At 39.3% G+C, this 17,620-nt stretch overlaps 1 protein-coding gene across 8 annotated transcripts in view; it reads right to left on the bottom strand.

Moving 5' to 3' along the window:
• LOC140740050 (scaffold attachment factor B1-like) overlaps positions 1–17,620 on the bottom strand; it is a 92,908-nt gene that overhangs the window by 47,827 nt on the left and 27,461 nt on the right. For all 8 annotated transcript variants that reach the window (XR_012101785.1, XM_073068884.1, XM_073068881.1 and 5 more), the window contains 5 exons: positions 16,061–16,210; positions 14,832–14,950; positions 10,810–10,925; positions 8,882–8,919; positions 6,861–7,021 (listed from right to left, as the gene is read on the bottom strand). Coding sequence is in view for 7 of the 8 variants with exons in the window: in XM_073068884.1 (XP_072924985.1) it covers positions 6,861–7,021; positions 8,882–8,919; positions 10,810–10,925; positions 14,832–14,950; positions 16,061–16,210 (584 nt within the window). In the remaining variant the exon portion in view is untranslated. The remainder of the gene's footprint in view (positions 1–6,860; positions 7,022–8,881; positions 8,920–10,809; positions 10,926–14,831; positions 14,951–16,060; positions 16,211–17,620) is intronic.

Raw genomic sequence — 17,620 nt, forward strand, 5'->3', positions numbered from 1 at the left:
GTATTTGTATCCCAATGCATAAAACAAACTTCATTTATGTCCTAGTCTATTGGATTTGCTAGTGTGCTGCATTTTCAAGTATCACTCCAAGTGGGAGGCATTATGTTGAATGGGTAGTGTAATCTTTTACACTGCAGATCGAAGTTTCATACTCCAGGGCTCTTAAAGGCTTGTTCTCATGATTTGATTTCTTCTTTTAGCAACAGAGCCACACCACTCCTCTGTCTATCTGCTTGATGTTTTCATACAATGCATATCCTTGGATTTTAAGCTCCCAGCTATTATTACTTCCTTTTAGCCACAACTCAGTGATGCCCACAATGGCATACCTGCCAATTTCTAACAGCATTACAAGATCATTTACCGTAATCCATATATTGAGTGAATTCAATATAACATTTACAGTCCTGTATTCATCAGCCTTTTTGATTTTGCCCCCATACTACACCAACTTATCCCACTGTCTGTGATTTTGCCCTAGTATCTGCCTGTCCTTGTGCACAATCTGCTTCTACTTATATACATCAATACTCCATCCTCTGCCCTGTCACTCTGGTTCCCATACCCTTGCCTAATTAGTTTAAACCTCCCCAACAAATCTAGCAAACCTCCCAGCAAAATATTGGTGTCCGAGCTGAGGTGTAACCCATCCTTTTTGTACAGGGTATACCTTTCCCAGTAGAGATAAAGTCTCTAAGAATCCTCTCCAATAATTTCACCACCACTGAAGTAAGATTCACTGATCTATAATTTGCAGGATTATCCCTCTTCCCTTTTTGAACAGAAGAATAATCTACGATACCCTCTAATCATCTGGTACACTCCTGTGGACAGAGAGGATGCAAAGATCATTACCAAGGGGGCAGCAATCTCCTCCCTCGCTTTCCACTGTAACCTCGGGTATATCCCACCTGGCCCCAGGGACTTATCCATCCTAATCTTTTCCAAAGGTTCCAGCATATCCTCTTTCTTAACATCAATACACTGTCCTCATAATCACCAAGGCCCCTCTTGCTGCTGAACACTTAAGCAAAAGTATTCATTAAGGACGTCCCCTACCTCCAGGCATGTTTCCTCTTCTCTCCCTAAATTGTGGTCACAATTTCCCAAATGCCCTCCCACAGAGATGACACCAGCTCAGCACACCTACTGCCTTGCACCAAATCCAAAATAGCCTCTACTCTAGTGTACATACTGAGCCTGGAATCCTTTCTGGACCTACCAAAAAATTCCGCCCCATCTAAACATTTTGCACTAAGGAGGTGACAATCAATATCAGGAAAGAAGACCCGCGTGAACAACCCTGTTATTTTTCAATTTCTTGCAATACCTTTCCATGTGTGCAGAAATACAATTAGCCAAATAAATTGAGAAACATGAAAGAACAATGTCTCAAACTCTTTTCAGGTAAAGCCACCAGTTCCTCCAACCTAATCAACAGTATTCATTGCTCACTGTGGTCTTCTCTATACTGTGTAAAACAGTCTGAGTGATGTACTTGTGGACCAGCTTTCATCCTGCCACTAATTCTCCATCTTATCCCTGCATGGACCTCTTTTCTCTTCTTCCCACATGATTGCAAAGTTCTTAAACTTTGAAGGAAAAGCTTCTCTTTGCAGTTTGAAACACTGCTCAACAATTCTTGACAATTAGCATTTCCAGTGCTCACTCCACCTTTCTCTAGCAGTTGCTGCAAGTCCTCCTTTTGCTCATCCATCTTTTTTTTAAACTTGCATTATCTCTTTTGCTTTCAATCTTATTACAGAGTTGTCCCTTCCATCACCTACTTTCTGCATGACAATACTTGACTACCTCTAGCTCCTCCCAATTTTAGTTAAGGGCCATCAACACATCTCCAGGAACCTACTGACAGTGTCGTCATATCTTTTGCTTTCTAGTCAATTAATTGAAACCTATATTCTCCAATGATTTATTAGTTACAAGAAACAAGTTTGCTTGCCCTACCAAAATCTTTAATGAACATTTCTCCCCTATCTTTCACTCACAGGAAACCAATCCCATAGTTCCAGCATCTACAGAAACGCATCAACAGACAATGTTTTGGGCCGAGTCCATTCATCAAATGTCTTGATGAACAGTTTCAACTCAAAATGCTGACTGCTGATTAATTTCCATAGATGCTGCCTGATCTACTCAGTTTCTCCAGCATTTTGTATGTGTTGCTCTGGATTTCCAGCATCTGCAGGATCTCATGTCCATATTTCCCAGGCTGGCCTCACAAGGACACTTCAGAATCTGAAAAATTACCCAGCAATCTTATTGCAGATGCACATAAAGTTTGATCTTCTGTGGCTGAACTAACATTTTTAAAGGGAAATTATAACAATAGCTTTCAGCTATGGGTGATGATATTTGGCATCATTCAGGAGAATGAAGGAGTTTCTCTCTCGATTTCCTAGAGCAAAATCTGAGTCTCCTCAATGACCAGTTATAATATGTAGGAGTCCCAATTGAAAGTCAACTCTTTGGATTTTATTTAGAAGATATTGAAATCCTAGTTTAGAACAAGCTTTTAAGAGCACCGGAGTACTAAACTTGGATCTGCAGTGTAAAAGTTGCCACTACCCATTCAACATAATGCCTCTCACTTGGAGTGATACTTGAAAATAGAGCGTGCTGACTAATTCAATAGAGTAGGGCACAAATGAAGTTTGTTTTATGCATTGCTATACAAATAAATTTTATTCATTTGGCTACATCCATCTTGCACTATTCACAGTTCCCTCATTCTTTCTGTTTACATTAGGCTCAATTGTGCCAAGTATCCTAGAGTATAACAAAGACAATGCTCTTGCGCAGACAGTAAAACAAACAAGCTCCTTTGCAATCCAAACAGGTTTATATTGCAGAAGCAGTAAACTTACATTATGTATAGATTAGAAGGGTTTAAGTATACAAAGATAGTTTTATGTTAAAGCAAGGTTACTTACACACATATTTATCACATTTATTGCAACTTGAGATGGAAATATGCCTCCTATTTGAAATTGTGAAGGTGGCCATTTGGCTCCTTGTACTGCTGCGTTCTTCAACACATGGCTGCCATCTTACCTCAGAACTAACCCCATGACCCTCAATGCTGAAATAAAGCATTTCAAATAGCAGTGATTGCCTAATTTTGGTTGACATATACAAGTCTTGCACTTTAAGCTAGCTGACGTTGCCACTTGCCTTCCCCTGAAGCCCGTTCTTTGCTAGAGTGGGCCCAAGCTTAAACACCACTCAAGAAACCAGCTGCCTTTCAATCAAATTCCATCCTAAGAATTGTTTGAGCCATGCAAGCACAAATACAGTCAGCCCTCCTTATCCGCGGTGGATTGGTTCCGAGACACCCGCAGATACCAAAAATTGCGGATGCTCAAGTCCCTTATTTAACCTGAATCAGTGTGGTTGTCTTTAGGACCCAGTGGGACCACGGACTTTATTTAACATGTTCAGAGCGGCGGACATTAGGACCCGGCACAGCTCTGAATCCGCAGTGTTTCTGTTCACGAAAATAATCACAATCCTGAATGAAAATAAAGTGGAAGTAATAAAGCAATCGGAAAGAGGTGAAACGCCATTAGTCATTGGAAAAGTGTTAGGCTACAGTCGGTCAATGATCGGAATAATTTTAATGGAGCATGTGAAAGGTCCTGCCCCGATGAAAGCTACAATTATTACTAAGCAACGCAGTGGTTGAATTATTGAAATACATATGTTTCTTAAGTGTTTTATATGCATAGAAAGGTAAAATATGTACTATATACTAAGAAAAACGTTTGACTAACTGACGCTAAATAATACCGGATGTACCCGTTCTGACTTCAAATCCGACTTAAAAGATGGACTCAGGAATGCAACTCATTCATAACCCGGGGACTGCCTGTACTTTTAAGTCATTTCTAGATTACTTATAATACCTAATACAATGTAAATGCTATGTAAATAGTTGTTATACTGTATTGTTTAGGGAATAATGACAAGAAAAATTAGTCTGTACATGCTCAAACAATGAGTGCTGAAGAAAGAACTTCCGGGTTTTCCTGATCCACGGTTGGTTGAATCCACGCATGCGGAATCCGTGGATAAGGAAGGCCGACTGTATGCCATGTAGATTGAATGTCTGTGGCATTCACAACCATACTAAAAGATTTCAAAGACAGTTTACAACCCAAAAGGATTAAAACAATTCAAAAGCCTAAAACACAATATGAAACTTTAACCATAGTTAACTTTCCTGCAGCATCCCTCCCCCCCCACCTTGAAATGAATGGTAGCAATGGACTTCCAGTAAGTTACTTTTCAGAAGTAGTGCTGGAAAATCTCTGGAAGTCTGCACTGCCCAAAGTTCAGCTGCCATAAAAAGAGCAATCAACTGAGCCTAAGTTCACAACTTTCATCTTTACTCACGAATCCCCAACTTGCATACAGATCTATGGGTGACAGCCAACAACTCCTAGTAAAAGCATCAATGTTTTAATTAGTTATGGCTAAATCCCCATGAGAATTTGAGATCCAGTCATTTCTCGTGGAAAGGTCCACACATTGTCTTCTGAATTTCTATATGTCCTTTGTAATGGTAGACCAGAATTAAATTATTTTGCCTGGACCCCTACAATTCCATTTTTTTTAAAATTTACTGTAACTTTAATAGATTAAAACTATCCTTTTGTTATAATATTTTAGTAACTTTACTACAACCCCTTAATAGCCTACTTCACTTGGCTTCCATTTGAAAACCAGGGATAGCTGACCAGAAGACTATCAAGAAATTTTAGTTCAAATTCTATATTCTTGCAATCCTTGCAAATAGTAATGTTTCATGATCTTAACATTAACATCACGATTGTCTGCACATTCTACGTCAACTTCAGTATGCAACAGAGGGTGCTTTGTTCCAGTACAATGCATTATGTTTTTGCAGAATTCAGACTGCTGAGAATGAATGGTTAAGAGACAGGATATAAAACAAAGGTTGAGAGAACACAAGAAACAGAAGAGCAGACCAATAGGAATACAAGTAGTAATAATAGGGAATAGGAGAAATTCTGGAAAATTGTAGGCACAAGGAGAGAGGTACTGAGGAAATTGCTGGAGCTGTGAGCTGATGTCTCCAGGTCCATCCCAGATTCCCCAAAACAGCTCGTGAAATATTGATGCAATGGCTACAGTGTGTTTTAATTTTCAAAATCTGGGAAGGTTACAATCGACTTAAAAAGAACAAATTTAAACATTTATCCAAAAAAAGGAGACAGGAAACCACAAGCCAGTTTGCTCCACATCTTCATCACCAAAATGCTGAAGGATATATAAGGCAGAAAGAAACACTCAAGATCACACAAAACCAAAATATTTTTATAAAAAGGAAATGTTTGAATGATGACAGCCTTTTGCAGCTGTGACTTGCTGTGGATTGAAGGTGAATCGGGATTATGAAACTTTTCGGGGGGCAATTGATAAGGTACTGCAACAAACATTATTGTAACATTTTGCATTTACAAACAAGGCACACTAGTGGCTATATTTCATTAGGAGTTTCAGGAGATTTGGTATGTTACTAAAGTCCCCCATCAAGGTCTTCTTCAAAAGGCAATGCCTCCAGAAGGCACCATCCATTATGAAACACCCTTATCAAGATATGACCTCTTCTCATTACTACAATCAACAAGGGGGTAGAGGAGCCTGAGGATGTAGTCAATATTTCAGAAACACCTTCTTCCCCTCCACCACATTTTTATATATACTTACTGTAATTCAGTCTTTTTTTGTTATGCACGATACTGTTGCCACAAACCAACAAACTTCACAGCATATGTCAATAATAATAAAACCTGATTCTAATACCTAGAAAAAGCATGTGGATTTACTGCACAAGCTAGGCTTGTTGAAGAGCAAGAGATAACATGAGTGAAACCAATCCCCTAGTGAACGTGCTGAGAACGTCTTCCCACTGCACTCGACTCATGTGGAGAGGGTGTCCTCTTGCACCCACCCACACCTCTCAAGTGGAAAAAGTGTCTCTGCACTCTTGTACTCATGTAGAAGGAGGTACACTACCCATCAGCTGGAGAGGGTGCCTCCTGCCATCCCACTCCCATCTGGTGATGAAAGTGCTTCCTACAGTGGATACATGTTCGACAGATTAAGGAATAAAGTATGGAGAAATGGTACATGATCATGTTAAATGTTAGGTCAAGCTCAAAGTCCTGTTCAATCTTATTTTGATGTGCTCATGTACTGTGAGAAAATCCAGAGTAAGGAACTTAGTTTAAAAATACAGAGCTATCCATTTAAGACAAGATGAAATAATAATTTTCTCTGAGGGTCAGAAGTCTTTGAAACATTTGCTTTCACTACCCATGGAGAAAGATCAGCTTTGAATAGGAAGGGGTAGATGGGTAGCTGAGATGCAAGGGAGGTAAAAAGAAGGGGATCATGAGTTGGATTACAACTATATTAGCAAAGAAAACTTATGGGGCTGAATGGGTTACATGTATGACAAATAGCAGCACTTCTTTCAGCTGCACAGACAAGATGCTGGGAATTCAGTAGGTCAGGCACATATCTATGGAGGTAAATGAATAGCTAATGCTTTGGGTCGAGGCCCTTCATCAGGATACATGAAGAACTAATTAAAGGTTTTGGCTTGAAGTGTCACCTGATCAGTTCACTTCAGAGATGCTCCCTGTCCGACTATGTAAAGATGACCTATATCATATATAGATAGATATAAAAATCATAAACAGCTTATTTCACAGCTATTACCAAAAGAATGCACTTATACAAGCATGAAGAGTCAGTTCCATATTTTATGGAAGGCTTTTAAAAATTTATCTGAATACAGCAATTGTACTGACCTGAATCTCTCCATTTCCCAAAAGTCTCTCCTGTGGTCCCAATGTCGTTCTCGTTCACGTCCTCGCTCACGTTCTCTCATTGCTATAAGTTTATCAAAGGACATAAAATCTCTTCCTCTATCTCTGTTCTGAAGTCTCCTCTGACGACTTCTGGACCTAGACTGTTTATACACCCACCCCAAGAAAAAAGACATTAGAACACTGATCTAGGGCATCAAGATGCACAAAACTAGTATTATCACACAATTGGCTTTGATTAATGTGGTTAGGAAAATGCATTTCTCTAACTTGGAGCCTATGATCCAGTTCATGGTAAGCGAACAACATGTCATATATAACAAGACACCACGTTTGCAATTCAATGAAATTTTGGACTGTGTACTTCAAGCTATTCACAGTACTATAATACTTATGAGGGGAATAATGAAATCGCACATGAAAACCAAAGAAACAATAATCTAATCACCTGAAATATAGTGATGAAGAAAGCTCATGCCAAACTCATGCACAAATCAATAAAGCCAAGGAGAAGCATTTTAGAAGATCCAAAGGAAACAATCACTTTCCAGTCACTTCTCCTCACCACCAATTAAAGGAATATGGGAAAAATAAAATCAGCTTGGGTAAGATTAGTGTAAAAATGGACGCCTGATGGTCGCACTGACTCAATAGGCCGAAAGGTCATACAGTTCCTCTCCATAACTGTATGACCATTGGTAGACATGATGCCAGCTATCCCTGTTCTAATTAATTCCTTTCTGTTACCCTCCCTAAACCACTATATTTCACAAAACAAAAATTCAATCTCTGAAAACTAAGACAAAATTAGCAATAGTGATAACCTGTGTCCTCTGCTTCCAATGACATACCAAGGTCTGCTCAATTGCAATGATTACTGAGTGCAGACAAAGCTATATGCATTGTTTTTCAGGGGTCAACATGTGTGTTCAGTACTATCAGCACCTCTTAAAAGGCAGGTACAATGACTGACAGTTTTCTCTAAAGTCACCTTTAGCTGAGATAGCAAGAACACTACAAAGATAAGGCAGTGGCCTCAGACTTTGACACTGTACTAGTGGACTTGGTGGAGGCAATGGAGACAAGTGACGAGAAAGGCCCTCTAGAAAAATTGACTGAATAACCTGCTCAAGGTGGGTTCAGTAAAAACAACCTGGCTCCAAGTGTCATTATAGCCTTGGTATAAGCATAGACAAAGATGAATTAAAATGGTGAGACATGAGTTTCCAGTTTCGCCCTCCATAAAATAAGCATGAACTGCTGCCTATGAGGTGTAAATTCCAAATTCTAGCACATAATTTTCAATGGTAAATTAATTTTCTAATCTGCATGTCCTAGGATATGCAAACTTCCCATAAATAGCACCAGAGGTCAAGACCATATTTGGATCACTGGAGCTGTATTGGTGGCACAACTAGTAGAGCCACTGTCTCGCATCATATTGCATATGAAGTAATGTTTGGTCAGAGGTACTGTCTTTGAGGAAATTTTAAACCAAGCATTCCACATTTCTTCTGAGGTGAATTTGAAAGAACCCATATTACTATCCCAATCTTTCCCAGCTCATATTTGAATGCTATTTGTGGTTATGAAGCTTGCAGATTTGCTGCCACATTTCCTACCTTCCAACACCAACTGTCCAGGGGCCCCAGAGGAAACCCAGTCACAGAGATAATGTGCAGGCATGTGGCTGGTTAAATTAGGCAGAGGCAAATACCACAGGAAAAGGCAGAGTTCACTCAACCTGGCCATTTGAAATTAAAAGTGCTGTGTTTGTTGGTTACAAAGTATGTTGATTTCTTAATGAGAAAGTCAATTAGAAGCATCCCACCCTACACTTCACATTTCAATTCCAAAGAATTGCTCAATGTAATGCTCATTTTCCAATGAGAAGGAACTGCAATGACTGGAAAGCTAATGTACTTTTCACTCCCCTCAAACTGCAATTATTTGAGTTTAGCGCAATTGCAGACATGGAATTCTTATGTTCATCAAGAACCTACCCTCCTCCTCTCGCGACTTCTTTCTAAATCTCGATATCCTAGAAAGAAACAAAAATGTTATATATCTAACAAAACCTCAGCTATTGTTGTTCCTATTTCTCATGAAACAGGACGGTTATTGTTATGCACGTTATATAAAATTCATTTTACCTTCAGGGAATACAACCAAGAGTGAGGAATGGCAAATTAATAACAATATTTCACAAGAAAACAATTATTATTAATGCTGAGCTTTGGAGGATGTATCAAAGAATATACTTTAGGATGGATGCACTTTTACCAAAAGTTGGTACAGACCAAATGTTACAAATTTCTGTAAGTTATCCAAGGAAATAAAGGAGCATTCACAACACATACAAGGTGGAAGGCATGAAATAAATACAGGAGGATGCAGAATAAGGGAGGACCTTGGAGCGTTTGAAAGGTATGAAATAGCTGTTAAAATGACAAAAGAACCCTGTTTACACAGAAATGCAGATTAAATGTAAATTACATTGAATTTACATTATTCAACCTCAGCCAGAATATTGTCTTTAACTCTGGGAACTATTATAAATATAGAAACACAAAAAAAAACCTACAGCACAATACAGAGCCTTCAGCCCACGATGCTGTGCCGAACATATACTTATTTTAGAAGTTACCTAGGCTTTATCCATAGTCCTCTATTTTTCTAAGTTCCATGTACCTATCCAGGAGTCTCTTAAAAGTCCCTATCGTATCCGCCTCCACCACTGTCGCCAGCAGCTCATTCCACGCACTTAATACCCTCTGTGTAAAAAACTTGCCCCAACATCTTTTCTGTACCTACTTCCAAGCACCTTAAAATTGTGCCCTCTCATGTTAGCCATTTCAGCTCTGGGAAAAATCCTCTGACTATCCACACGATCAATGCCTCTCATCATCTTACACATCTCCATCAGGTCACCTCTCATCCTCCATCGCTCCAAGGAGAAAAAACAGAGTTCACTCAACCTGTTCTCATAGGGCATGCTCCCCAATCCAGGCAACATCCTTGTAAATCTCCTCTGTACTTTCTATAACTTCCACATCCTTCCTGTAGTGAGGTGACCAGAACTGAGCACAGTACTCTAAGTGGGATCTGACCAGGGTCCTATAAAGCTGTAACATTACTCCTTGGCTCTTAAACTTAATCCCACGGTTGATGAAGGCCAATGCACCGTACGCCTTTTTAACCAGTCAACCTGCGCAGCAGCTTTGAGTGTCCTATGTACTTGGACCCCAAGATCTTCTGATCCTCCACACTGCCAAGAGTCTTACCATTAATACTATATTCTGCCATCATAATTGACCTACCAAAATGAACCACCATTACTTTCTATCAGTGTTCCTTCACTGGGAATGGAATTCTCTATCAAGCAGCCCTTCTTCTCAGTGACTGCCATCATTCAGTAAGCAGCTCAGCAATATATTTTCAAGAGCGATATGGATAAATTGTGGGCTTTCCACAGAATCTGGAATATAACAATCATAACTTGAGGTGGAACTGTATTCCATAAAGTGGATTGGAGCTTGAATTTTGATGCTGGAGGCATGATCCAATCAAAGAATTTAAAACTATTGGATAGATTTAATACATAAACAATTTCCCCTTATGATGAACTGTTGAATACAAATGCAAACATTTAAGCAGAAGCAAGCAATTTCACTGAGTAATGAAAGAGGTTTTTCACCAATTTTTACTGCATTAAAAGGTATTGGGTAGGTGAAGTCAATGCAGGGAAATCACATTGAAATGCACTTAATTTACGATGTAACTGTGTCAAAACCAGTTTGAGGATAGGAATGCCAAGTTATGTCTTTTACAGGAAGCAAACAAATCAATAATGAGAATCCCAGGATAATGTACCAACCCAACAGATTGCCCAGCCGTCACTTCGCATGCACACCTCTTTCATGTTTCTTACTTGAGTATGATCTGGATCCGTCATCTCTTTCCCTCCGTCTGTTTCTTCTCATATCTTCCAGTTTTCCATCGTCTCCGCTGTCCTTCTGATCATCCCTTTTTCCATTGACAGATGACCTAAAGTATTTTCAATTTATTTGAGCAAGTCTCACTAATTTCACATACATCTTCTCTTCATCATTATATTATGAAGAGCTGACTAAGGGGAACGATTTCATGCACAATACTTGCTACTTAACAATGCCGTTCTGAGATAGGAGTGACTTTCATTTAACTACCAAGTCCAGGAGCAGCAAGTTTTTTCTCAATGTAAAAAGAAGCACCTGAGAAGATAGTAGTCAAACCTTGCAGTTGGCTGTAGCAACCTTTTAAGCATCCTGTCAGTGTTCAAAGTAAATTTATTATCAAAGTATGCATTTTCCATATACTACCTTGACATTCATTTTCTTGCAGGCAATTTCAGAAAAAAATACAATAGAATTCTACAGAAAAAAAATGAAGATTGACAAAGACAAATAGCAATAGAAATCAAATTACAAATAAAGGCTGAAAAGAGTCCTTGAGAGTGATTCTACAGGCTGTAGAATCAGTTCAGAGTAGGCATGAGAAGACACAGCCTGGGTGGTGATGATGAATGATGCTTTCTTGTGCAGCACTCCATGTAAATATATTCAATGGTGGGAAGACTTCACCTATGATGGACTGGGCTATCTATATACAGCACTTCTGTATCCTTTTCCATTCTGGGGCTTTGGTGGTTCCATACTAGGCTGTAATGAATTCAGTTAGGATACTCTCCATCTATAAAAATTTGTCAATATCTTTGGTGACACGCCAAATCTATGCAAACTTTTAACCAAGTAGATGCACTGTCATACCTCTGTGATGACATTTGTGTCCCAGGACAGATCCTATGATATGTTGACACCAAAGGATTTAAAGGTACTGACCCTTTCCACCTCCGTTCCCCTAATGAGAACTACTAACTCTTGGATTCAGCTCTAGTTTTGATGACATTAAGTGAGAGGTTGTTGCTGTGGCACCACTCAAGATTTTCAGCTCCCTCCTATATACTAATTCACCACCAATTTTGATTCGGCCAACAACAAAGGTGTTGACAGCAAACTTGAATATAACATTGGAATTGTACACACAATCCTAAGCATAAAGTAAGGGGCTAAAATACAACCACTGATTTAGTCCTTCAGAAACATCAGTTCTGGTAATACAAACACTCACTAAAGCTATGAAAAAAGTTTCTTATTATCTACTCTACTCATATCATTCATAATTTTAAATACCCTTATCAAAATCTCCTCACCAGTCTCCACAGCTGCAAGGAAAGCAAACTAAGCTTCTCTAGTCTCTCTTCAGAACTAAACACATTACCTCAGGCAAAATCCTGGCTAATCCTCTCTGCACCCTCTCCAGTGTAATCATGTCCCTCCTACAGTGTAGCAAGCAGAACTGTACACAGTACCCTAGCTGTGGGCTAACCAACATTTATCAAGACATTCCTGGTCTTGTACCCTAAGATTTGGCTACTTAAAGCACGCATTCCATATTCCTTCTTTATCACCCTATCTATATGCTCCCATATTTAGGGGCCTTTGGACGCAAACATCCTTAATATCCCTGAAACCCTAACGTTCATGTCTTACCTTCATTTAACCTCTCAAGATTCAACACCACACATTTACCAGGATTCAATTCCATTGCCATTTTTCCATTCAACTTATCAGCTGATCATTATCATGCTGCCTGCTTCACCATCAATACCAACACAACCAATTTTTGAGTCACTTACAAGCTTACAAGTCACTCTGACATTCACTAGAGCATGGGACCAATCCCTGAGGAACGCTGCAGGTCACAGGCTCCCAATCAAAAACAACCCTCCACCATCACTATGCCTCCTATTGCCAAGCCAATTTTGGATTCAATTTTCCTCAGTCCCTTGGGCTCTAATGTTCTAAAAAGCCTTGCACATGGGACTTTATTAAATTTTTACTGAACTCCATGTCAAGCAGATTAACAGCCCTATTCAATATATTTAGGTTACCCATCAAAATTATTCACTAAATTAGTCAGAGCTTGACACTTTTTCTTGACATCTCTGAAGTAAGTCTACTTCCTCACATGTGCTGACAACTCAAATCATGACAATCAAGTCATGATTTGAGAGCTCCTTTCAATTGCCTACACGATAGCCAGCTTCAGAGTTAAGAAGTGCCTACTTTCAAATTACTTCAAATCAGGTCATTGACAACACCACAAACAAGCTTGCCTTTATAGTTCAATTAAGGGTACAGTGGCTAACAGTGCACCCCACATTACTAACACTGCATAATTTGGTCAGCGTACATACAATTACTCTAAGCTGCAAGTTAATGCACAAACTCCTTCAACTGAAGAAATGCAACTCAGGCCTCTAATGAAACAAAGTAATAAAACATATATGCGGCTACATTAGTCTTTAGTAAGGTATCTGATGACTGGAGGATTGTTAATGTACTTTTATTTAACAAGAGTAGCAAGGATAAGCTGGGGAACTGCAAGGCATTAAGTCATGAGCAATGGTTGGAAAGTTACTTAGGAGATTCTGAAGGGCAGGATCTACCAATGGTTGGAAAGGCAAGGACAAGAGAGAATGGCATTGTGCATGGAAAATCATATCTTACAAATTTGATTTGAGTTTTTTGAAAAATTGACCAAGAGGATTGAGAAGGGCAGGGTGGTAGACACAATAGACATGAACTTTAACAAGATTTCTGGCAAGGCCTCACACACAGGCTGTTAGGGAAGATAGAGCAGATGAGTGACCCAACTGCACACAAAATAGGCTCAAGTGATAGAAGTTAGAAAGAGGTAGTGAAGTGTATCTTTTCCCCTAGATCTGTGATCAGTGCAGCAGTAATTGGTGCTGGCTCATGGATTGTTTGACATATGCATTAATAATCTAGATGAGAATGAAAGTGCCACTAAAATTCACGGTATAGTGCACAATGAAAAGATTGTCGAAGGTCAGAACAGTATATTGAACAACTGGAAAAGTAAGCAAAAGAATGACAATGTCATTTAACTCAGGCAAGTTGCGTGATGCATGCACATGAATGGCAGGGCCTTGAGGAATGGAAAGCATACTGTAAGGCATACTGGCCTTCACTGGCCAAAGCATTGCGTACAAGAGTTGGAAAGTCACATTGCAGTTGTACAAAAAAAAAAGTTAGTTCACATTCAAAGAACTGTACAACCCTGTTCACAATATGACAGGAAGGATGTGATTAAGCTAAAAAAGTGCAGAAAAGATTCACAAGGATGTTGCCTGGATTGGAGGCTTCAGTTACAAGGAGAGATCAGATAGCATGGGTTTGTTTTCCATAGAGCAAAGGCAGCTAACAGGTTTCACGATAAGGTATGTAAAAGTGACATACAAAGGATAGATAGCTAGTGTGTTTTCCATGATAAGGGTGTCTAGAACATGAGGGCATAAGTTTCAGGTAAGGAGGTGGTTTAAAGGGGATCTGAGGGATAACATTTTCCACAGAGGAGTTGATATCTGAAATGAGGTGGTGGTGGAGGCAGGAACAGTAACAACACTTAAGAGGTATCTGGACAGGTACTCAAATTATTAGGGCATTGCAGGAAATATAATGCAGACAAGTGGGATCAGCTGAGGCGGGCATGCTGGTTGGCATAGACACAGTGGCCGAAGGAATTTCAGAACAGGTACTACAGGAATTAATAATCAAAATGAAGACTTTAATAATAGTTTGCAGAAACAACCAGATTTGGACAATGGATGAAAAGATAAAGATACAAGAACATGCAGGGTTGCATCTTCAACAAAATGGGCAGAGGAAGACATGTGACCCTCTTCTATGATCAGGCGGAGCAAAGATTTTTAAAGAAAAATAGTCTCTATTCAACCTTGGGTTGACAACAGTATGATTAAATATGGTCAAATAACAACAATGAAATATCTGCCACACAAGGTGCTCAGCTAAAATTAAAGCTACTTACCCATCTCTGGAATGATCCCTATCATGTCCACTTCTTCGGCTGGAACTTGGTTTGGAGGCCTTGTTCGTATTCTCTGCTTTCTGCTCTGCAAGTTTCTTACAGCTAGGATCACTTTTAGCCTGAGGACACACACAGATTTCTATACATTAACTATATCTGCATGTTCAACATCATAATTCCAAACAAACTCATCACAAAACTCTTAGGCCTAGTACTCAGCATCTCCCTTTGCAACTGGATTCTAAATTCCTGGCAATCATGAAAGCAAAGCAATACATTTGGCATCAGCTTGGCTGCAGGAGGTGCCAGAAGCATGTCAGTGATGTCCAGCTGCCTTAGGGGCTCCACTCTGGATTTTCTGACTGGGTTTACTCCCATAGCCTTCATCTCTCCCGAGGCTGCCCACAAGGCAGTGGAGCTATTTACCCATAGCTGGCAATCATTCATGACAATCAGACTGCAATAAAAGCAGCAGCAACACCTTTGCCCAATTGCCTCCCAAGTCTATGCCCTCAGCCACTAACTTTACTCCCAATACACTGAACCATATGCCAGAATCTGCTCTATCTCTATTTACAAATTTGCAGATAATTTTACTTCAATGAAGCAATATTGCAGTGGATAGTTCATGTTCATTTCATTCATTACCTAATTCTGGAACTATCCAATTATCCCATAACAACTCAAAATTCCATACATTACTCTCACTTGCTTTCTCCAGCTTCCTTCTACTACTATCTGTCGATACTCCTGAAATGCTCTGACGTTCACTCCACTCCTGTCACAAAGCCTAAATGAAATGGCTCCCACAATGACCCTTTCTTAAGACTTCTAAAATGGCCAATTTTAGAATCTGTTTTCAACAAAGAAATTAATATCTTATTGAACCTCATTGCCCCCTTATGCATTTCATGAGGGTCTTAAAATATTTATCACTATTGATGAATTCCAAGTTTATTTTAAAAAACCCTTAAAATCATATAAATTGAAATGAAAATAAGTGATAAAAATGCCATAATGCACTCATAAGTACTGACAGGGAAAGGGAATTAATCAAGGGGAATACGAGGTCAGGTACCCAATTTCTTTGGGACCAAAGTAAACTGATGCAGGTAGGTTGATAAAGGAAAAAAAGTTATACAATTACATTTACAAAGCATGCATTTCCACAACTCTCTCATGCAACATGCATGCTCAATAATTCCCACTGGCAAATTCTAAGTACTTACCAGTTCTACAGTGATGGTTTGCCCATTTAGTTCAGATTGATTCAAGGAGGAGATGCACTCTGTTGCCTCCTCAGGTGTCAACATGGTAATGAATCCATAGCAGCGGGCACCAGGATTACGAGCATCTGTTACAACTTTGGCACAAATCACCTGTGTAAAAATAATCAGTACAGGAAACAAGTGGGGTTAGTATAGGAAATGTTAATTATTAGCTTGTTAAATGGTACTTGTTTTCATATAATATTGAAAACGTTAATAGACAGTCACTGCAGACATGCACAATTTTATCTTCAATTAGGGTTTGAAAACTGACAAAAAAATCAAAATTAATGAAGTACTTATCAATGACATTTTCAAATTTGGGAGACTAAATGGACAACTTCCACAGCAATCCACAAGAAGATAAGCATAAGCAACATTTTGTTTCTCCAAGCAAAAATTCAAAGATCTTCATTAAATACAATGTTATATAAAGCTTGATACAAGTTCCCTTATCTGGAGTATATAGCACTTCCCTCTTTCCCAGACAGTAGATATGTGTGAACTCAACTGCTGTTGTTGAGTTTACATTATGTTTATTTCTATTTTGTCTATGTTAGATTAAGCACAGCTTCTAAGAACTGCTTGCTTTTGTTCTTTCCAATATTAAGATTTTCTTTGCTGCACTTTACATCTTCAATGTAATAAAATAAAGACCATTTCATTTCCACTGAACATCTCAGATCATCTCCCAACAATCTGCAACCATAAAGGTGGAGCATGATCCACCTTCTGCTCTTCTTTAATTTCATTAAGGAGCAAAGATGTAGAAATCACTGTCTTTCAACCTCTGGTATCTAAATGTCATGGAAACCACAAGAAATTTTCCAGATCACTGGAATTGAGAGTCAGTGACTCTATTACCTGTTACTGTGCTGTACCTAGGTTTCTAGAAACCAGACTTATGTAGAAATTAGGGCAGCATGGTGGTGTAATGGTTAGCACAATATTTTACAGACCAGTTCAATTCCTGCCACTTTAAGTAGTCTGTGTGATCTTCCCGCGACTGCATAGGTTTCAGCTTCAGTTACCTCTAACAATCCAAATCCATACCCGTTCACAAGTTAATTGGTCTTTGTAAATTATCCCATAATTAGACTAGGGTTAAATGCTGGATGGCACGTCTCAAAGGACTGGAAGAGCCTAATCTGTACTGTATCTCCATAAATACAGCGGCTCCTCTGGCTAGGATCTTTATGTCCTTGTTGTCCACAGGTATGGTACCAGAGGACTGGAGGGAGGCGAATGTTGTCCCCTTGTTCAAAGAAGGTAGTAGGGATAGTCCAGGTAATTATAGACCAGTGAGCCTTACGTCTGTGGTGGGAAAGCTGTTGGAAAAGATTCTTAGAGATAGGATCTATGGGCATTTAGAGAATCATGGTCTGATCAGGGACAGTCAGCATGGCTTTGTGAAGGGCAGATCGTGCCTAACAAGCCTGATAGAGTTCTTTGAGGAGGTGACCAGGCATATAGATGAGGGTAGTGTAGTGGATGTGATCTACATGGATTTAGGTAAAACAT

The sequence above is a fragment of the Hemitrygon akajei genome, chromosome 16 (genome assembly GCF_048418815.1).
Source record: "Hemitrygon akajei chromosome 16, sHemAka1.3, whole genome shotgun sequence".
Taxonomy (NCBI): Eukaryota; Metazoa; Chordata; class Chondrichthyes; order Myliobatiformes; family Dasyatidae; genus Hemitrygon; species Hemitrygon akajei.